Below are 24,135 nucleotides of genomic sequence, written 5' to 3'. Positions count from 1 at the left end.
ATGGGGGAAGGGGGAATACCATGTCAAAAGATATTATGCCCATCCCGAGACCTAGGTATTAATTGTCATAACTCCATCACACACCTCCTGTATCTTTGGTGTCCATGGCAGGTGATTAGCAGCCAATAATTTCTCGGTGACACTAATAGTTATCAGATTTGTTTGTTTGTGTTTTCTTTTAAACGGAAATCTCCAATTTATATCATTCAAGCATCTTGAAAAGAGTAGTTCATGGATGGTTGGTAGTTCCATCACTGTTACGCAGATAAAACAAAGCACCATCACTGTCACCTCACTCATTTTCGTGAATGCGCAGAAAGTAAGATGAAAAAAACGTGAAAAATGTGGTGCTTGATGAATAATTATCGTACTGTGCAACATTATTAACAGGAAGCGGTTATAAAATGATGCATGAAACTGTGATACCGTCAAACAAAAGGTATTTCAAGATACCAAAGGATGAGGTTTCTGATAAATAAATCGCTATGTATTTATATCAAAGCTGGTGACGGTATTAGTTGGGGCAAGCTATATCAGGAGAAATTTGTACTAAGCGTTTATGTGCGCCGCGAATTAGTCTCAATGGAAGGAATTATATGGACGTCCTGAAAATACTGTCTGTCTGATCAGCTTTCTTGAGATAAAAACTGATTTATTACAGTTTTTAAAGTTTGAATAAAGATCGCTGTTATCAAAGCACCTACTTTGATTGTTTACGTGTTTTTCTTGTTGTCCATGTAAGCATATATATATATATATATACGTGTATATATATATATATATATATATGCATATATATAATATTATATGTATACATTCTACACTATATGCAAGAAATAACATATGTAGGCCTACTCTGATTCTTATAATTCTATCTCTTGTCCTGTATCAAGAGATGTCTACAAGACAGATGACGGGGTCGAGAAAAAAAAAAGATAGGAAAAATAACGTCTGATATACTGACTCTCATCTTCTCCTTCTGCTCATAAATGATGTATTCACGTATGTATATTCACAAACAGACATTAAATAAAGATAAAGGGGGAGTTAAACGTAAACATGATCAATGACATTAATCAAAGCTATGCTTCGTCCGTCAACTTGAGCGGGTCAAAAACGAACTGAACGTTCAACCTAGGGCGTTGTCAACAGACTTACAATAGGCTTTCATGCTTTGGTGGTTACTTACAATCCAATTCCGAGAGAAGCTTATACTGCAGAAGTAGTCCTCACCTCGTATGTGTATGAGGTTGGGCGTTGGAGCGTGGCGCCCATATGTCTACCACCTACGATACCAATGCATTTCAACGCACTCCTTCGCTGGTATTGAACACCCCAAATCAAGAGACCGTAAATTTTTGCAGCGGAAAGGTACCGGGCTGGGAGATCATCATCATTCGGGATTATTTGGACAGCAGAGCACAGAAGAAACATGGATTGGGACACACCCAGGATCATCGCTCTTGCTCTGTCATCTCTTCTCTTATTCCTATCACATTCCTCAGGTATGTCAAACCTTCAATTTGGTTTTCTTTGACAACAGTTTGGCACCAGTGTAGTGGTGTGAATGGCGTCCCCACTTTCACATTGAAAGTGTATAAACGAAGTGGGAGGGAACTGGGGAGCATATTGTGTAGTCCCATGTGTAGCTTAATTTGTCTGTTGAGTTTCAACTCTAAATTTAATCAATGACGTTTTGTGATGCATTCTTCATGCTTAGATCTAGTTCTAGTTGTTGTCAACTGATAGTACTAGTAGTTGTTGCTTGCTATCATATAATATTGTTTTACTATAATAAGAATGATCTTACTAGAAATCAGATTGTTGTAGAACATGGTGAAAGGTTAAGTTTATTATTAAACTTACCAAGTCTTTTAAAAAAGATAAACAAGAATGATTTTTTTATTCTGTGCTGATTTTATATTTTGATATGGTAGAAATGTTGTCAGTGAACTAATTAGTTCCAAAGAAAAAATGAAGAAAAAACAAAAGTGTAAAAAAAAAAAGGTACCGGTAGCTCCGGTAGCACAACAAATTGCAAATGCAACAAATAAACAAATACATACAAATTAGGCTTTTTAAAGTTTTTATGATGTAAGTGCAACTGCACCAAGGACTGCAAGGTTCAACCTCCCATTGGCATTGGAGTCCCATGCCCAAGCAAGGTTAGACCATGCACAAAAAAAAAAAAAAAAAAATGTTTCTAAATGCAACAGGTGGTTGAAATTTGAACAGTGTTATGGTCGAATCATGGGGAGCTTGCTTGCTTTACAGATTGTTTGATATGTTGAAATATATGTACGAACCAAAAATTAGACTCAGTGTTTTTCATTAATACAGTATGTACTTCATGTGTGTAACAAGCTAAAATTTAAAAAAAAAAACCAAAATTGATTAATTAGAATTAGAAATTGATAATTTGAAAATTGTAACAGTAATTATAAGTCTGGTACAGCAGTAGATAATACATGTCAAATTTTGTCGTGTAGTACCACCGATGGCCAAGATATCATAGGGCAAAATTTGCCCCCCCCCCCCCAAGGGAAAAAAAAAAAATCTTCTGCTTCTTTAATTTGTTCTGAATTTAAATTTGATATCCTCCCTTCAAAACCTTTTTTTTTTTCTCGAGGGGAAACATTATACATTAACTAAAAAGATTTACATTGAACATTCTAATGCTACTAGTGAAATGCAGCCACAGCACTCAGATTTTCTGCACCAGGGTAAACCAAGGAGGTTTGAGAAATGGAGTAACAACAGTCTCATTCCCTTTGATCCCATGTTTCATGCCGCCACTCAGAAATATTTGAAGTATGTGCTAAACTGGAGCTGCCTCACAGATAGGAAGACAATATGATTCAAGTGGCACTGCATCATGACTCGTCACTCTCAAAGGAAGATATGTGTTTCTGATGTTAATTGCTTTTCGCTGTCCCTTCTTAGAAAACAAGCGGCACATTAATAGTACAGGCACGGGGATGTGCGAATAAAAATTGTACAAAAATTGATGAAATCAAAATCAAAATTACTCGTTTTTACATGACTTTACACTTATCTAACATATACATGTAAACGAATAAAGAACTATACTAAAAAATTATACCATATCAGTTTCATTTGTCGGAAGCGATCGGAAAGATGAAATATTTTCACGACATACAGCCCAGGTTTACATTTTTGCACGGGATTGGACGGGATTTACTTTTGTTTCATATGCTTTATCATTAAGAGAACATTCCTTCTATTTGACAAATAAACAAGCAGAATACAGACGATATAATGTTAGAGTTTAAAATGAATCTTCAGATTGCTCCAAAAGACGGCAGCATGGAACCCTGATCATCAAGGGCACAAATGCACACTCTGTGGAATTCTTTTGTGCATCAATAAAAAAATGGCAGCTGTTTGAATACTTAGAGCCAATTGGAACTCCATCTCTTAAACCTCCTTCAAGGGCAAACAAACTGACACCTGTGTTTCATTGTAAACTGTGACTGGTTTAGCGGTAAAATTAATTAAATCTTGAAGTATGCCTAAAAGAAAAAGAATGAGAAAATGATATTGGTTTGAATTCATTTTAAGCATACTCATACTTGATTTTCTAATAATTATATTTATGAATTATGAACACACTTTGTAAAATTTGAGATTTTCCTCATAACAAATTGTGTGTGTGTGTGTGTGTGTGTGTGTGTGTGTGTACAATGCAACAAGGGTGGATGGAATACAATGATATTGATGGTTAAGCACATTTTATATTTAGCGAGATCAGAAGGGAAGGTACCTAAGTTTAATGATTTTTTGGAGTATTTTAATATGTGTAAAGAAGAAGAAAATAATATAGCGAGTAAAAGAGGAACAGTTGGAATGCATTTGTCAAAGTAGGAATATATGTTGTATACCAATGATTATACGTGATTATTTTTTGTCTTGATTTTGCCGTATCCGCGAGTTACTATCACGTTGCTGTCGTTTTTTTTTTCCCTTATTGCTTCCACCTTCCACATCATGTCCATATTATGAATAGGATGTATTTTATTGTACACAGTTGTATGACAAATAAAATGGCAACTTACACAGCAGAGTTATTCAAGTGTACATTTAAACCTGAGGGCTGAAGGCACGGGGAGGGTGGGGGGAGGGAGGGGGAAGGGGGGCATGTTGGTGTTAGGTGGGTGTGTCTGTATGCATGTGTGTATATTTTCTCGCAAGAGGCCTCTTTTTTTTCTCTCTTTTTTTTTTGAGAAGCAATGAAATATGCCCGGTTTTGTTTTGTTTGTTTTTTTAAAGCAAATTATCTCTGATGTTCCAGTTTTGTGGGCTTTTACAAGAATATGTGTGGAAAAAAAAAGCGGATTTCGTTGTTTTTTTTTTGTTGTTGTTAAAAGAGTTATAATGTAAGTTTGATATTTGTTTGCAGAATATTGGAATTACTGCATTTTGTCCTTATATATTGTAAGTTGATGTTATTTTGTATTATGTTTGTGTATAGTGCAGTCTGTTTTGTATGACGTCTTGTTTTTGTTCTGTGAACGTTTCTGATCTTTCTGATATGAAACTGAACGAAATTCGAATAAAGAATTATCCACAAAAAAAAGGGTCTGCAGTTCATGTGCAATGCCTCTTTATGTTCAAGTTATATGTGATAAGCAGAGAGGATTCCAGTTGCAAAAACGGTAGATTGTTTGAAGTCTTTTTTGAATCATTTATATAAGAAAGTTAGTAAAACATTCAACATTCTTTTGATAATGGTGAATTAAACTGTGGAGCAGCATTTCACAAGTTCTAAGTATTCTGGTTTAGACATCACTGTTCATAAAAAAAGCCTTAGAAATTTGATAACAATGTCTATCTGTTAGAGTAAATATTCCCCACCCCAGCACACATAGCATGTTCCATGGTACATTGTTTGTGTCACACACTAGAATTAAGAGCTTGTGATTCATCCCTCATGCAAAACAAATATTAAACCTTCAGCATGGCTCGCACAGTTGATTGTACTGTACTTTTTGTTAATAGTACAGTAGTTGTGCGATCTTATCTTCCAATGGGGAAATATTCTTGAACATGTCATACAGCTGTAAATATGAGATGGAATATGATTTTATTGTACTGTTGAAATCAGTATTATAATCATGCAAATTTGTTACAAATACATTCTTATCATTACTATTGACAGCAATGGGGATATGAAAAGTGTTTGTACCGTATCAGGGCAATTACCCCGCGAGGGCAATTACCCCAGGCTAAATACTGGCTAGTGATAAGGTCAGAGTAAAGATTAGGGTTAGGTTTAGGGTTAGAGTTTGGGTTAGGGTTAGGATTAGGTTCAGGATTAGGATTTGGGTTAGGATTTGGGTTAAGGTCAGGGGAAGGGGCCAGGGTAATTGCCCTGGGGGTAATTGTCCTAGACCCATTTTTACGTGACTGCAAGTACAATGAATATGTTGCACTATTACATGTATTTCCACTATTAAATTTCTCTAAGGCTCAACATTAGCAGTAGCTCAGTGACCTGGGTCCACTAGAAATAGATGTCAGGCCATTTTTTTTAAAATGAAAAGATATGCTTTGGTGGCCTGATTGGGAAGCCAAATTTCGTTTTAGAGCCACCAAAAGGAAAAGGTTAGTGTTTAGCCTTGAATTTCATCCATAACAGGTATCTTCCAGATGGATTTTTGAAATGATCGTCTTCGGGAAACATCTCTGATGTCAAATGTAATACTCTGCTAGGCACTGAGCTTATTTTCTAGATTATGAATTTACAAGTTGTCACATGGAAACCTTTTTAGTGGGAAAATTAAAACCAAACTTGTGTAATATTTCGTTGACTGATAATCTACCGTGAAGTTAAAAAGTTAGATTATTGTACAGCTACATGGGTGCATTATACAGTAAATCAGAAAAAAAAAAGTCAATGTGTGGAGTTGTCAATTTGGTTTATTTGACTGGAAATTGTCATGCCCATCATAGTTTGTTTTTGGTTTTGGGGTGTTTGTGTGTGTGTGTGTGTGTGTGTGTGTGTGTGTGTGTGTGTGTGTGTGTGTGTGTGGTAGAGTCTATTACTCTGATGTTGGGTCTGATTTGATAGGATAGAAACATTACATGTTGTATCACTACCATGTTTGCAGAACGCCATCATTTTGGCTCATATCACAAAGAAAAAGTAGCAAAAGTAGTACTCCTTAGTTTCTTGACAGAAAAGGCACAAAAATCCACACTTATTTAGATACCAAGATGGAGAAATCTGGTTTAAAAGAATTATACTGTGCTTGACTTCTGTAGATTTAGATTCTGGAAGGCTACACTGTAGATTCCTAGTAATCCTTTGTAATCAGAAGAAAATAGATTATACATTGTACTTTATTCCACATGAATGAAACATTTTGAAGACCATTATATTTACTTGAATCACTGAATAAGTTTCTCATTGACATTGTTGTCATAGTTTTCATTGACATTTGTAAATTCAAAATTAGTTTACTACCTGTACCTAAACCACTGACCAAAATATCCCCTAACTTTTCGATTCCTTTTCATTAAGTAGGAAAGTAATGTCATAATCTTGTTCTGGCTTGGTATCTCATAAACAGAAACACTCAAACCACCCCCAAGCTGCATACAATGTAGTTTGGGCATTAATGAATGTTCTAGTGGCATACATAGCAAATAAGGTGTTTGCTATTGAATTCTGTGGGATAATTGTCCATGTGCAAAAGCTCAGCTAGCTTTGTTATGTGTTCTGTCGTGCATGAAGATTGCTCATTGTGATTGCATGCTACTGTTGCACCTTCATTTCATAACCTTTACTTAACTTTTTTTTTTTTAAAGGATTAAAATTGCGAGATGATATAAGGCACTATGAGGGTTTGGACTACGATAGGACCCAGGTTCATCAGCAACACAGGAGAGTGGCGAGGTCAACTGGGATACAAGGTGCAGTGGAGATCAAGTTTAGTGCCCATGGAAGGTAAATGCCCTTCACTTCATTCAAAGCCTTTACTTCTTCAGGCTTGATCCACATTATTTTCATTATTATATCATGCATAATTCAAGATGAGTCTTCAAAGTTGGTTGTAATTGCAATTTGAACAGTAATTTGTTGAAGATAAACATGCAGTTATGATCCTGTATTTCATTTGTTTCAGAGGTCAGTTGATAAATTGGTCGACAATTTCGTATTGTCATAAGATTACAGTGTCTGGACCCTGGTTAAAAATATAATTGCTATAGTACCTTTACTTAACATCATTTACTGTGTCCTCCATTGCTCTCCCATCCTCACTTTCTTCTGGCCACAGCAATTTGTGTGTTGTGTTTTTCCATCTCCAAGTGCTTTTCTGCACATACATAATTTATGGTCATTCTATGTGCTTTACGTGTAAGCGATATGCCTGTAAGGAGGCCAGTAAGGAGGTGTAACATGAGAAAGGGAAAAGGCACATTTAGCATGATGTTATCATTTCCTTATAAACACAGTTATATGATAGCAAGGAATAATGCAGGCATCACATGCACAGAAATAAATTAGTTGAGAACCCATATTAGTCTAAAAACTTTTCCCTGTCATGCTTTTCTGGTCGCAGGGATTTCCATGTGAGATTACGTCGTGACACGGAAACGTTTGGGCGAGAGCTAACAGTGGTTACCTCAGAAGGGGAGGTGCCCTATGGCTTTGCAGACCTGCCAATGTACATCGGTGAACTCATCGGTATGTACTTCACAGATCTCTGTCTTCCTCACTGAGGCTGTTTCATTTCCTGTTATTTCTCTCTCCCTTTTATTATTGTGTTATATTTTGATTCATTAGTGGTGTCATTACATTTGATGACATAAGGATTTACTGGAATACTTAAGCATGGAAAGCCTGTATGTGTAATCAGATATCTCTGTTTACTTTTGATACTCTAGCTCCGTATGTTGTAACCACAAGACTGCTTGTTGAAAAGTTTTGAGTATACAATGTATGGCACACTTGCAGATGTTGTACAATTTGTGTAACATGTCGATGCTGTGATGTATTTCATAAAACGTGATGGTTTCCACGTGTTTCCATGTGTACTATGCTTTAAAAAGCCATATGTCTTCCTCATCTATGATGTTATTTCTGGAAAAAAAATGTGGTTGTCAGCTAAAGAGCAAGAAAACAACATTTGCTCATCAGAGGACATCTGATATGATATGTTAGTGTAGCTTGTGGACACATTTGCAAGTTGAGACCAAGTATAATCATCTTGTTTTCAAACTAGGAAGTTATTTGATACCGTTAAAATGTTGAGAATGTTGACAATACTCCTTCAGTTCCCTACAGCAGTGATATTTTATGTATAATAATGATGATGATAAAAGGACCTGAAGCAAAATCTGTCATTTTTTGAATCCGTAGGAGAGGAGGATTCTTTCTGCCATGGCTCTGTCAATGAAGGTCAGTTTGAAGGTCGCATCCTCCTTCCTTCAAAGCAGCAGTCCTACTCCGTGGAACCTTCGAATCGCTACCTGGTGGATGCAGACTTCCACTCCGTCATCTTCAGGGATGAGGATGTGGTCCTACCAGCCAGTCTAGGAGGAGAAGGAGGAAGAGGAGATACTGGTGGAGATGGAAGCTGTGGTGTCAGGGGGGAAATCAAGAAGAGAATGGAGGCAAAACTTGAGAGCTTGAAGGTAAGTGTGTTAATTTTTTGTCTATTTGTTTGTTTGCCATCCCTGAAAGGGACTCTACAGTGCTGGTTGAGATGAGGATTCAGCTTGTGACATTTTGCGAGATATTTAGATACCTCTATATGAAATGTTAAAGAACATATAATTCTAAGGGGAATCAAAAGTTTATTCGATGAAAATCAGTTTTGAAATGACTGAGATATCTAAAAACAAGGTAAAACAAAGGGATCATAACAAAACTGATGGCCTGTCAATTTTAATATGATCACTTTTTGGGATATCTCAGCCATTTCAAGGCCAATTTTCATCATATTTAAATGTTGAATCCTTCTTAAATTACATGCTCTTTCATATTTCATAAGAGGTTTCTCATTATCTCACCAAAAAATGTTAGAAACCTGAATCCTCACGTCAACCACTACTGTACAGTCCCTTGAAGGTTATGATTGAATGTTTGAGACCAGAGAGGATACCAACCTCATATACTACAATGGCATTAATCTATTAACATAGGTGGTAGCATATCAGCGTATGTACTCATCCTGTAGAAAACTTTTACCAATTCACAAATGGTGAATGCATTTACACATACCCTAGTTCATGAGTAATTTCATTCTGTTTTGAAAATCTGGTGTTCTTTATAGTGTGTTATTTCAAAGACTGCGTGTTGCAGCAACATTTTCCTTGTATGATATTATACATCTTTAATTGTAGCAACAGAACGAGAGCATTTTTGCTGTCAACTTGGCACTATCATTTCTGTCTTTGTTCTGTAATCACTGTTTGTTTTCCTGTCCTAGTAAAGATTATTACCTCAGTCGAGGAGATTATGTTTTTTTGGCCTTGGTTTGTTTATTTGTTTGTCTGTTTGCAAAATAACTCAAAAAGTTGTGAACAGATTTGGATGAAATTTACAGAAAAAGTTGATAATGACACAATCAAGAGATAATTAAATTTGAGTAGTGATCTGGGAATTTTTGTGAATTTTAAAGGATTTTTATCTTTTGGCAAATAGGGACAATGAACTTGGGAGTTCAAGCTGCGCGCTTTGTGGTTTGCATATACGCGCTAAAGCGCATGCCGTGCTCGAGGCGCCGCGCAGCAGGAAGCAGATGAGGTAAACATGAGGGTTCTTTATCATTGGGAAATTGGGTGATTTTCAATATGCATTTATGGGAGGAAATGAGCTGCGTGCTTGGCGGAGCGCTGCGCTCTTTGAGTGCTTCCCTAGTTTTTTGTGCCTCTGCCACAAAAGTGTGAAAGGCAGTCCATGATCAACTTTATGAACAGTGTAACTTCAGAAACCATTGAGGTATCCAAATAGAATTTGACATATGTATGATTTGAGTGGACAAAGCTGTGCCTATCATCATTTGGTTGTGTGTGCTCAGGGTCAAAGGTCAGCGGTCAAGGTCTATTTCTCAGAATGTCACTATTTTCTCCAATATCTCTGCAATGCCTTAAGGTATTTTCATTCTCTTGATGTAAACATGTGTTAAATGTCAAATATAATTGCTAAATTTTCACTCTTTTCTCCATATCTCAGATATGGCTTAAGGTATTTTCATGAAACTTAGTACATATACAAGTAAAACTGTCTGATACTACTTCTCATGGGAACTTTTGGGTCGTGGGGTCAAAGGTAAAGTGTCAAAGGTCTGGTTGAAATGATAAGATTTTGCCATAGTGTCAAATGTCAAGTGTGATAATGTTTGTTAACTCCATTGCTTTTTTTTCTCCTTATTTTGAAAAAAGCTCAATGTACTGTTAGGAAAAGCGGAGGTATGCCAGATGTCATAGCAACATTCTACCTTTATTGTGTTTACATAAATATGTAGGAACTGTGAATAACTACAAAGGTGGAAATGATTGCACTTTATAGATACTATTGTTACAATATATGTTACTAAGTTGATTATGATTATACTTACTGCTGATGTAAATATAGCAATGCTGATAATGGTAGACTTCTACCATGGTAATGATAATTGATGTCCATGTTATTAATATGTTAGGACAGATTTTCATCAGTTCTCACCCTCTGTACAAAATGCACAGTACAAATGTATTTTTAAGATTGAAACTATTTATAAGAGTGCAACTGCTGATCTACATTTAACAACCATGTTGGAAAATATGGATTCTGTGAGAATTAAACCTGTCAGTGGATGGCAGGTTCAAAATTCTGGCTGGTTCCAATTTAAGACACGTTTGTTAAAATGTAAATCAGCAGTTGCTATCTTACAAATACTGTACATTTGTACAGAGGATAAGAATGGATAAAAATCTGTCATAGCACATATTCACCCCTCTACATAATTATTCTCTTGCTTTCAGTGTCATTGTTGTTATGATATTATTATTAGTATTTATATCTTCATTTTCATTGAAATTATTATTTTCGTTACTTAATTTTTTATCTAGGCCTCAGAGACGACAGGTGAACCTCATCGGAGCAAGCGTCAGGTTGATCAGGATGCCCAGACATGTTCCCTTTACATTCAAACAGATCATACTTTTTACCGAAGGTGAGTACTCTGTGAGAGTTTTATGAGCAAGAGAGACAGATCGACAGACAGATGGACAGGCAAACAGACAGACAAAGAGAAGGGGACAATTAGAGAGAGAGGGAAAGAGAGAAGCAATCTATTCATGGCTCCTGTTGCCATCCGGACAGGCAAGATGATGGACTCTGGTCTCAGGCATTTCTTTCCCTGGACATGTAGACAGATGGACAGACATTCAGACAAGAGGGAAAAGGAGCATCCAAGAGATATGACCAGATGAAGAGAGATAGAACACGGCAGTAGAGAGGATTTCTGAGTGAGAAGTGGATGAGATGATATACCCAGCAGAAAATGGAAAAGGCAGGGAGACGTACGGGAGTGTAGAGGAGAATGGAAAGAGATAAATCAATATTTGCATCCACAATACATTCCATTGTGTCTGTAATGTATGCTGGCATGCCTTTCTGGTCTTAAACTGACATTGTCATACCGGTACTGCCCAACAGTATGGTGACACCCTGTACTCTGCCAGCCTCCTCCTATTTTTTTTTTTTTAGCTTCACACTTTGCCATTGCCCAATAGGTAAATGTTTTGTGTTTAGTAAGATGTGGAGAGGTAGGATTGTTTGCTCACTGCTCAGTTCTAGCTGTGCTGTGATCACTGATATTCCTTAATAAAGATCTGGTTAAATAATTGGCAGTGCTGAAATAATTGTATTGTAATTCTTAATAAGAAAACTAGATAACAATATCAATGGGATAGGTAAATTACATTAGAAAAAAATATATATATATATTTATATATATATATGTATGTATTTGATTTGACGCAAATTTTAGCATTCGGTAAAAGTGAATGCTTTGCTTATTATTTTGATAGTGTCTCTCTGTCAAATAATTGCTGGAAGTAACCAAGACATTTACATGTATTTTGGTAATATATCTTACTGTCCCCAGGTATGGGTCAATTCAGGCCGTGGTCACTCAGATTGGTCAGCATGTCCAGGCAGCTAGCTTTATCTACAGCAACACAGACTTTGGTGATTTCAGGAACATTTCATTCAGTGTGGAGAGAATGAGGGTAAGCAAAGTTGCTTGTGATAATCTAGGAACAGAAAATATCTTAACTGACACACTAAGAAGACTAACAAAATCATATTCTGATTGTTTAAGGGGAATGATACCCAAATATATATTGTAATGACTGTGTAGATTGTACCTGTGAATGCAGCAATATTAGAAGAACAGAAGTGTGAGGAAAATTGGACATTCCATTCCAAAGTTTTGAATTTGTAAATTTTTGGTGCTGACATTGTCGGATGCAAAAATAGTATATGTATGAATATAACAATATTAAGAAAACCAAGAAAATTTGACATGTTTTCATTTTTCCAGCATAATTCAAGAACACTTGACTTACCTCTCTCAGAAAGCAAGGGGAATGATGCTGCCCTTAACATATGTCAGTAATATGTCAAGTGAATTTATACGTTTCATTTCAAAGAAAAAAAAAGAAAAACAACTGTTGTGGAATTCATTTTCTTATAGCATTGTCCTGCAGTTACAGTGCAAACTGTTGTAGTCTTTTCATCCAGTAATGGGGGCACTGGAAGTTCAAAAATGTATTGCTCAATTTTTTTGATTTTCCTCAAACTTGACCGATATGTTCTGTTAGTATTTCTGCATTCACTCCACCCATGACCCTTTAACAAAACTTGACATGTCAATCAATCATCTTGGTAACACTGGTCTCTATGCTCTATATTTACCAAGCTGACGTGTTTATTAATGATGATGTCTACTACGTATTACAAATGTTACAAAGCAAGAAAGGAAGAATGTTTCCCTGGTCCTTCTTTGTTAATATTGCAGAGGGAATTTTATATCTGTACAGTCCTTTTAGAAAATAGTAGTCTAAGGTGAATTGCATTTACAGCCATTTTTTTAGCAAAGAACTTGATAAGAAATTTATACAGAATTTACTAATATTTCCTAATAAACGGCTACTTTTTCTCTGTGAACCTAGTGTACAAGTTGTTTCAATCCACTTTAAAGTACTGGAGTATTCATTGCTAAGAATGTGTTACTGTATTTGTTAATTTGAAAGAATCTACTCTGCGGGTTTTAGTTCTTATGTTGCGCAAGCCTAGTGATTTTCACAAGCAACCTTTACATTGATGTGCTGTACATATTAAGGTTTTTAGTGTGTTAGTGAGCCAATATAATATTCATCATCTATTTGAGGACACTCTATATTGATGCAGATGTTCTTCTCATCTGGTAGTAGTTAAGAAAGACTCTAAGTCTTTGATTTTATTTATCAATTCTTTTCACTCCTGTCTCCTTGATGCCCTCTCAAAGGTTTGGACAGAGGAAGACATCGGGCTTGTCGGCTATCCATTCAGCAACGAATATATTGGAGTGGAAAAGTTCCTTGACCTGGCATCAACAGGAAACTTCAATGCATACTGTCTCTCATACACATTTGCCAACAGAGACTTTGCCAACGGAATCTTGGGACTGGCTTGGATTGCGTCATCCAACAGTGAGTGGTGACAGGAATACAGTGTAGAGTAAATGAACAGTTTTAATGTACTGGAATGTGTGACAGCCAAGTCTCTTAAAGGGAATCCCACAAAAAAAATAAAATCAATTTTTTATGAAAATTACACATTCCATCAACTTGATACTGACATATGTTAAGGGTAGTAATTATTCCCCCTGCATTTTGAAAGCAATTAGTCAAGTGCTCTTTCATTATGCTAAAAAAATGAAATCATGCTTGATTTTCTTTATATTTTCTTTGTAATTGTTGTCCACACATGATGCCATAAACTCAAGTAGTCTCCTCATCCAGTGGTTCCAGCACAAAAACTTAAAAGAATCATAACTTTTGCATCGATTGTCTGATTTTCCTCAAACTTTTGCTGATGTGTTCTACTAATGTTGCTGCTTTCACTCAATCCACATTTCTCTTTGGGTTTTAGCTTCCTTTAACCACTGTAAGTCAGCTTCAGTAGAAATGAATTTAAAGAGGCACAGGAATAGGATATTCTATGCTCTCTCTGACAATTGTACACACATACACACACACATACACACACACACACACACACACACACTCTATCACCACCTCTCTATCTATCTGTCTGTCTGTTTATCTGTCTGTCTGTCTGTCTGTCTATCTATCTACCTATCTATCTCTATCTATCTACCTATCTATCTATCTATCTGTCTATCTGTCTATCTATCTACCTATCTATTTATCTATCTGTCTATCTATCTGTCTGTCTATCTGTCTATCTATCTATCCATCTATCTATCTACTTATCTATTTATCTATCTATCTATCCATCTATCTATCTACTTATCTATCTATCTATCTATCTCTTTGTCTATCCATCTATCTATCTATCTGTCTATCTATCTGTCTGTCTATCTGTATATTTATCTATATTTCTATCTATCTGTTTATCTCTTACACACAAACACACATGCTATCTCTCTCATTGTTAAATGTCTTTTCATCCATGGTGAACATGGCAAATCAGTAGATATGTGAAGTGAATTAATCATGAGAAACTGGAGATTTAAACACTGAAGTTGATGAAAGGGAGCTTGATGGAGAGAATCTTATAGGCTAAGAACCTGCAATGATTTGGAAGTATGTAAGTTGTATGAATGTCAATTTCACAGTGTTGATTTCAGGATATACAAGTGGCATTATATTGTATATGACATATATTTCGGAGAATGTAATATTTTCAGAATTGTGACATGCAAGACATTTTCATGAATTTGTGATTGAGAATCACACAGATATAGTAAGAAAGAAATATATTATCACCTTTCAAGCAAAAAATCTGTGATCTTCAACCGCAGAGATAATAAATAGTGCATTTAATTTCATAGATGATGTTTGACTTGCATGAAAATAAACAATTTAGAATATCGCAGTATGTACATCGTACATAGTTAGTAATTTAAAAAAAATGTACTTTATCTGTGTTTGACAACTAAGCGTATCTATGAGCATGAATAAGATCACATGCCTCGGCACATGCTGGCTACTGTTGGAATAGAAAATTGTCAAATTTCTCTTTTTCTTCCAGGGAACAGCAATGGGGGCATTTGTGACAAACAAACATCCAATGGCCAGACACTCAATACTGGCATCGTGACGACAAATAACTACGAGTCTGACGTCCCATCACTCGTGTCTCACCTCACCTTTGCCCATGAACTTGGCCACAGTTTTGGTTCCCAGGTGAGATCTGCTACGACCTTGAAATACGCAGTCAACGACTTGAATGATTGACTTCCAGTGTGAATGTTTGTCAATGGAACAAATTTAAAGTATATTTCAATATCAAAATGGCTGGATGGTAAACAACAGTTGTACTTTAAATTTCTTTTTTCTGATATATCCAGGAGATGTTATTCACTTTCATATGTGTGTATTTTCCTTTGATTTAATTCAAAATGTAAAACTGTGTCAGTGTGGCATGAACATATATCTTTTTCCAGTGGTTGCCGAAGGTGTTATATGTTAAGTTGATAACCCCCCCCCCCCCCCCCCCGAAACCGTTGAATCTTTCAATTAATGTTGCAGCATTGCAGGTAAATTAATGGTAGTGCTTTTCCTTTCTAATTCATTGTTTCAATTTCAGATAGGTACATGTAAGTCTCATTCAAATAAGGCCCGTATCTTACATCTTTTTCTCTTACATGACCCCACCCTAAACAGCATGACCCAGTGACAACAACCTGTTCCCCTGGGGGTGACATTGGTAACTATCTCATGTTCTCCCACTCCTCCTCTGGGGATCGCATCAACAATGACCGCTTCTCCAGCTGTAGCATCACATCAATCACTAACACTCTGGCCTCGGTCTTCAGTGGGTTCAGCAAGTCAAACTGCTTCAAGTGTAAGTTTGGGTTATATCTCTTCATCGTGGCCTGCTGCATAATAGTTGAGATCAAATTTAATTCAAAAATCAAACATTTTCTCTGAATACTCAATTTTGATTGGCTGATACATGATGTACATTTGGGTTTTCATTTTACGTTAATATGTTTCATTGCATCTTTTTATGCAAGATAGCCAAGATGATTGAAAAAGATATTCTTTAACTTTGCAGTAATTTGCATCTCAATATACAAAAGTAATGATACTTGACCAAATTATGTTTTTCTTGTTTTATTGTTAAGTTAGATGTACTTTAATGAAACAATGATGTATTACTCTCATTTACATGTTTAAGCAATATTCATACAGTGTTCAATGTTTTCCTTGTAATGTGTATTAAAAGCTGCCTCTGTGTTGTGTCTATCCATACAGCCATGTCTGACATCACATTCTGTGGTAATGGTATCTTGGAGGATGGGGAGGAATGTGACTGTGGATATGAGGAGGAGTGTACGGACCGATGCTGTGTGGCACAGAATGCCGATCACACCATCAGCAGTGCCTGCAGACTGAACTCAGCTGTTAGTGCTCAATGCAGGTTAGTTTCGATCGGGAATTAGAGCAAATCTCTTGCCCCTTTCATGGCAACCTGTGTTACTTGTCAAACCCCGCTCTCACTGTTCAGGGAGTCTTTTTTGGTATTTTACCTCATTAGGGGCAACTCCAATCCAATAAGAATTGAGATTGAGATGGGGAAGTTTCAGTAACTTTAAGAAAGTAACCATGCATGGACTAACTTCCCTGGTCCCCACATGACTAACCACATGTAAAAGAGACTCTCCTTGACTCATGGTGCCTGTCAATACCCTACCATGTGACCCTGTTTTAAGGATGATCAATTTTTTGTAGTTCTGACTAAATAATAGTCAACATTTGTGTTTATATAGATGACCAGCATTTTTTCATCAATTCATGAGTCCAGGGATTTTGTTAGTTGTGTGCTCATAGTAAAGAGACATTGACAATGTCCCACTGGATGGGAATAAAAGAATTGAAAGAATTTATGCAGGCAGGCATAATAGTTTTTGTTGCTTAGTCAATGAAGTGGCTTGTGTGTATTTCTGTGACATCAGGTGAATGAACAATCTTTGCCGAATTACCAGTTCTAAATAATGTCTCTGATATTAATGAAATAACAGAAAAGGGAATTAATGATTGAAAATTGATTTCTTGATTCACAGTCCATCCCAGGGGCCATGCTGTAACAGCGAAACTTGCAACTATCAGCCGAGTTCATACCAGTGTGAAGCCATGGATGAGTGCCATGGTGCCGCCCAGTGCTCTGGCTCCTCCGTAGAGTGTCCCATCCCCACCCCTAGGGCAGACCTGACGCCCTGCGATGGGGGTAGGAAGCTGTGTGATGGTGGGGTAAGTGGAGCAAGAATCTTAAGTCTTTCAGTCCCATTGGTAGCATGAACATACAATCCCAGAAAGAATTTCAGGATGGTGGTCCAGGGAGGACTAGAGGTAAACAGTAGTCTCCATGTGCATGCAGTAACTTTTTATTTTTGCTGTAGAATTGACATATGAATAAAAAGATAAATAAATAAATAAAAATGTGTGAAATAACGCGGTGATGCGACAATTTAAGTTTAGTAATGACTAGAATACCCAAAGATTCAAGTGAATATGATTTGCTAGGGTATTTGTCAGTGTTGAATCCATATTCAGTTGCTGTCATCATCTAATATCTCAAACTCATTTAAATCCCTGACTTGTCTTGTCTCTGAAAATTTAAGATAAAAGAATGTGTCAGAAGACCAGTTTTGATAAGTAAAAATCAAATTTAAACAACATCATTCCTTGGTATGTTTGAAGTCTGGAAAAAAAGGTAAAACTTCTACCATCTTCTCATACTGTATACTAGCTGTAAAAGCTGTTATTTTTACATACAGATATTTTTGTGAGTGAGACAGTCAAAGACATTTTCACGAGATGTTATTTTTGCGATTTGACACCAAGTGCACTAATACCTGTCCATTCATGATAATTTCATGTGTTGTTATATTCACAAAATTTACAAAATAAATCCCTCATGAAAATAGCAGCTTTTACAGTAATGTAAATTACAAAGAATTTCATGTTCATGAAACTTTCCCAAATTTTGTGAGGAGTTAAGATTCACAAAGGTAAAGTGCATGCCTTGACTGCTAGAGGTGAGTTGCTAAAGTTGCTTGCTGCAAATGTTTCTGGCTTTACAATATGTGATAAATTATAACTTATGTCTTCCTGGTAACATATCTGATAATTTTTACAGGAGTGCAGTAAGTCGGTGTGTTTCCTTCAGGAGCGTGTGGAGTGCCAGTGTACTGATGAGGTCGAGTTTTGTGACTTGTGCTGCAAAGATGCAAGTAAGTCATTCTTCTCTCAGTGAATGAGTGCTATTGATTTGGTATGCACACCATAGTTCACCTGTCTTCATTCACAATCATGATGAAAGTTTGTAAGGTTGACAACTTTATTGACAAATATAAAGGATTCTGTCAGCATGAAACATTTTGCATCAATAACATCCCTGATAAGCGTGCACAACACTGATTGAGTGCACAAATGAAGACCAGTGAAAAAAAACTGTATGCTTGATCTTCATTTAATTTATGACTGACAATGATTGATATTAATGAGTAAAAGAAATGCACAGTTCCCTTTACCATAATTTTCATTCACTCATTCATGTTTATTTTCCATCACTTTGAGTGAAATCTATCCATGACCCAGACATACTTTACACACCCACACATGCGCCCTGTTACACCTGATATTGATGAACAAAGTTCATGAAGTTATCTGCCATCTCTCTCTTCCTCCTCCCCCCTCCTTTAAAGGGACTGGGTTGTGTTTGAGCTCCTACCGCCTTGGCCTGCCCCCAGGCCAGTCCACACCCCTGATGATGGACCCCGGTAGCCCCTGCAATGACTTCATGGGATACTGTGATGGTTTCAATGAGTGCAGACTGGCTAACGAGGATGGACCTCTGGCCAGAATCATCCGTAAATTCTTCTACAGTGATGAACCACAGCTGACCGATGCCATCGCAGAGTGGATCACGGTAAGTCACCCGAGGGTCATCCCAAGGGTCATTTCAGATTTTGACCATTCAGCTCTAAAGTGCACATAGTTAGCAGTGATCTTTGTAAAAAAAAAGTAGCAGGAATGGAAATATTAGACAAGATAAAAGGTAAACCTGAAGGTATGTGGTTAAAAGAGAAGAGGAACTACTTTTATACCTCAGCTTGTTGAGAGTAGAGTATCACTGTAAATGTGGCAATATATGCAACATTTATATTATACACTTTGTTGTTAAATGGTATGCTGTAATCTAAGGATAAATAAGTTCAACCCTGATGTATTATACTTGACTTCTTTTGACCTTGGGAAGAGCATAATGTTTGCTTATTTCCACCAGAATTAACTTAGCTGAGATGGCATTTTTAGCTCACCTGAGCCAAAGGCTCAAGTGAACTATTGCGATCGCTCTTCGTCCGTCGTGTGTCGTCCGTCGTCCATCGTGCGTAAACTTTTACATTTTCATCTTCTTCTTGAGAACCCCTTGACCGATTTTCACCAAACTTGGCAGGTAGCATCCCTAGGGGGATAGGATCTCAATTTGTTCAAGTGGGCACCATACCCCACCTGGGGGGCCCCCCAGAGGGGCCCCAAACCCCCCAAAATTAAGGAATCTTAAAAAATCTTGTTCTCTAGAACCAGAAGTGATAGAGCTAAGTTGATACTATGAATTATTACATTGATGACTGTAGTTTCAAGTTTGTTCATGGCGGAATCAGGGGTGCCCCCCTTGGGACCCAGGGGATGGGGGGTGGGGAGGGTTCCTAATGGGGCCCAAATTGTACATTTTCATCTTTTTCTTGAAACGCCATTATGAATTTTCACCAAAGTTGGCAGGTAGCATCCCTAGGGGGAAAGAATCTCATTCCCATCAAATGGGCACCATGCCCCACCTGGGGTGCCCCAGGGGGCCTAAATTTGGACCAAAATTGTAAATTTTCATCTTTTTCTTGAAAACCCTATCACTAATTTTCACCAAACTTGGCAGGTAGCATCCCTAGGGGGATAGAATCTCGATTCTAATGGGCACCATGCCCCCCCCCCCCCCTCCTATAAGGAATCTTTACAGATTTTCTCTGGAACTGGAAGTGATTGAGCTAAGTTAATACAATGAGTCAGTATATTGATGACTGTTGTTTCAAGTTTATTCATGGGAGATCAGGGTGCCCACCCCCTTGGGACCCAAGGAAGCGGGATGGGATGGGGGGGGGGGGGGGGGGGTCCAAATGCGGGCCTAAATTTTCATCTTCTTTCTGAAAACAACATAATGGATTTTCACCAAACTGTGTCAAGTAGCATTCCCATAGGGATAAGATCTGAAAGTGTTTGAATGCATGGGCACCATGCTTTCATTGGGGGCCCCAGGGGGTCCAAACCTCCTAAATTAATGAATATTAAATAATATTTTTCTCTAGTTCTAATCAAAAGTGATAGGGCTTTAAGTCTTTTTTTCCCAAGCTGCATAATGCAACGTTCTATAAAGTACAGTGTACTTGGCAGGTATTTTTACCAATGTGATGGAATATGTAAATGGACACCATGCCCCCATTCTCAAAGCTATCCCCACCATAAGTTTCCAATGTTCTCAGGTAAGAGTATGCAAGAATGCAGGGAAGGTGAACTTGTGATACTCAGGTGTGATGAGCACGTGACCCCCGGGTCTCTTGTTGTGATATAAGATTAAAGTTTAGCTCAACCTTCATGATGTATCTTGCCTCCCCCTCCTCCCCATCACTGTTGTCTTCTACTCCAGGTCTACTGGTATGTGGTCCTTATCATCGCCATAGCTATTGTGGTCCTCATGGTTCTAACTGTCATCCTCTGCACCCGTGTCATCCCGACCGACAACCCCTGGGACCAGGAGTTGGAGCGCTTCAAGAACCGCTCCAGCGTCTACGTCAAGCTCCAGCGCAAGCGTTACCGTGGCAGCATGGCGCCGGGAATGCATCCCCCACCCATCGAGTCGCACCCCGACCACGTCACGGAGAACAGGGCTACTCCATTTTAAGGTGGTATTATGGCTAGTGAGATGAAGGGAGTTGGGAGTTGGATCCGGGCAAGAGATACAATGATGCATCCTATCACTCATACCTGGAGTCATGTAAATCCACCTGTTACATCCAAGCAAGTTCCACTATCTTGGTCCTTCATAAATTCAAAATGGAAATATTTCATCGCATGATGTTTGCTGAGAAGCACAAAGGAAGACAGTAATCTATGATCCATGCTGACCACTCTGTGCCCCGTTTGCCAATTCCTCCTATGCCAGGAATAATTATAAACCAAAGATAATCAATGACTCACTTGTATTTACCAAATCGCATTGTAATGTCTGCTTGTATACATTGCACAGTGGTTATATATGTGTGTACAAGATGAGCCACATCTAGCAAAAGCTATCATGAGGATAAGTGTTAAAGAACCTGGAGTGCAGTCTGTGATTATACTGGATGGCAAACTTGTGTGAATGTGGACGTTTGTGGGTGATGACATCACTGCTTCTCAGTCACCAAAGTGATTTCACTTGTATATTGACATGATTGTAGTAATCTAAGCCTTCTTCTGTATTCAAGGCACGTTGGTTTGGTGATGATTGAATTCTCTTAACATTTTGAGGCAAAATAATCTGTGACATGGAATTTATTTAAAGTTGTGTAAACTCAAAGTACTTATTTATACTCATAATCTTTGTTATTGAATAGAATTATTACAGTAATAGATTACAGCACTGGAAAATATTAAAAGAGGTTTTACTCAATATATCTGGTATGGAAATTAGTAGTGGCAGGCAGCTGTATTTAGGTGATGATTTCAATAAATGTTTGTTTTGTAGTTTTGTAAATAGAGGAAAAGTATATAGCGCATAAATTATTATGATTATGTATAGATACAGGGATTTATACAAATTTTCATTGTGTATCGATGCTCAATGAAAACGTGAACAAATTTTATTCTGAGGCAGTGAAGATACTGGTAACCAATGATTGTTGGGGCCCGTACAGGGTGGCCCAGAAAGAACGGAACACATAAGATCTTTAATTTCAGCAATATTGTTGCAAATATGTCATTATTTTGCATACTATTGGAAACACCATTCTTTTTCCAATAGAATGACACCAAGCTCTTTAATTTCAGTTAATGTGTTACGATTTTAGGCCCATTTTTGTCAACCCTTGCAATTTTCAAAATGTGATCATTTTGCACTCTCAGAGACACCGAAGTCAGCGAGAATTCGGCTTGCCATAGAACCAGTAATGTTTACAATGTGTGGCATATGGCTGTCATTGTCCATTACCATTGTGAATGAGATGACCTGACGACAATAACACCGTCCGCCCCACATTCCGCACATCGCAAACGTTACTGGTTCAACAGTAAGCCGAATTCTCACTGGTTTCGGTATCTCTGAGAGTGCAAAATGATCACATTTTGAAAATTGCAAGGGTTGACAAAAATGGTCCTAAAACCATAATGCATTAAAGAAAATTAAAGAACTTGGTGTCATTCTTTTGGAAAAAGAATGGCCTTTCCAATAGTATACAAAATAATGACATATTAGGAATAATATTGCTAAAATTAAAAATCTTAGGTGTTCCGTTCTTTTTGGGTCACCCTGTATAGCAGGGCCCTACGCTAATTCTTTTGTCTGGTGTACCATTGGGGCCACTAAAATCTTTAAATCTGAAATTTTGGTGGCCCGAGAAAGACATGTAGTGGCCTGATATAAAAGCAAAAGTAACAGTCCATTTTGAATCCAAATTGCCTCAATGGGCCACCAAAAGGTAGATTTGATGGCTCCACATCAATTTTTAGTGGCCCTGGGCCAGTGGGCCACTACTAATGTTGAGTCCTGTATATAGTTACTTAGATAATCAGTGAGGGTGGATACCTTTATAAAAACAATTATTGCTCACTATGTTCAAATATGAAATTATATATTTTCTTCATTAAAAAAAAGAGAAAAATATATACATATGTATATCTTGAAAGCAAAGATATTTTAAATGAAGCCAGTGAAGGCTACACAAATAGACCTGCTCAACTTCATGAACCCAAGATTATCTGGCAGCGTAATAGGAAAGCCAAAAGCCTTGTCAGTAATTGTTTGACAAAGTGTACTAGACTTGAAGCACTCTTCATATTAAGTGTGTCAAGAGAAGAATGAATGTCTTTCCTAATCAGATGGAATCCCCTATAGACTGTTACCGTGGCATCATTAAAGGGATGGTATAGTATTGGTAGAGATGAGGATTGGGCTTTTAACTTTTTGTGAGATACCAAGAAACCACTTATGAAATAGTTCAGAGCATACCATTCTCAGAGGAATTCAAAGTTTATTATTTTGATGAAAAGCGATTTTGGAATGGCCGAGACATCAACAAAAAAAAAGTAGAACAAAGTGATTGTAATAAAAGGTGGGTCCCACCTTTTATTAGGAGCACTCTGTTTTGGATATCTCAGCCATTTCAAAACCAATTTTCACCAAAGAAATGTTGAATTCTTGGAATTACAGGCTCTTTCATATTTCATTAGAGGTTTATCGTTATCTAAAAAAAAAAGATGTTAGAAAGCTGAAGTTAGGTCTCAACCAAGACTATACGATCCCTTTAAATGGATGTGAGCTTTTAGTTGCTTTGGATTTGAGGCAGGCAATTCTAGAGTATCGAGTTCTAATCCTTAGTCCTTATATCTTTGAAAAAGTTGTTGCATGCCAAGAAAAGGTTTGGCTAGTATACCAGCAGTGCTTCAAATGTTCTCTTGGAGATAGAGCTCTTTTTGTGTTGCTGTGAAAGTTTTTTGAGATGATGTAGAAATATTTGTAAGTCCAGGCTGACAAGATGTGTACAGAGGATGATGTCAATATGCATACAACATTCATGAGCTGTCTTTATTATGAGTATTTTACCGGGCAAACGTGACAGGGTTTTTTTGTCA

General features: G+C 37.3%; 1 protein-coding gene across 1 annotated transcript; it reads left to right on the top strand.

Annotated features, from left to right (window-relative positions):
- Positions 1-1,234: 1,234 nt before the first annotated feature.
- Positions 1,235-21,639, top strand: LOC139725818 (disintegrin and metalloproteinase domain-containing protein 10-like). The gene is made up of 14 exons (XM_071636900.1): positions 1,235-1,505; positions 6,832-6,970; positions 7,587-7,711; positions 8,387-8,661; positions 11,083-11,186; positions 12,123-12,246; positions 13,527-13,710; positions 15,278-15,432; positions 15,913-16,093; positions 16,507-16,672; positions 17,316-17,502; positions 18,392-18,485; positions 18,960-19,183; positions 20,954-21,639. Exons 1-14 carry the CDS (start codon positions 1,433-1,435, stop codon positions 21,206-21,208), a joined length of 2,286 nt encoding a protein of 761 aa, XP_071493001.1. The 5' UTR covers positions 1,235-1,432; the 3' UTR covers positions 21,209-21,639.
- The last annotated feature ends 2,496 nt before the right edge of the window (positions 21,640-24,135 follow it).

The sequence above is a fragment of the Diadema antillarum genome, unplaced genomic scaffold, assembly GCF_040938485.1.
Source record: "Diadema antillarum isolate AM-2024a unplaced genomic scaffold, OU_Dant_1.0 seq00000059_RagTag, whole genome shotgun sequence".
Taxonomy (NCBI): Eukaryota; Metazoa; Echinodermata; class Echinoidea; order Diadematoida; family Diadematidae; genus Diadema; species Diadema antillarum.
Note: the sequence above shows the minus strand (reverse complement) of the source record. Positions and strands in the feature narration are given on the sequence as shown.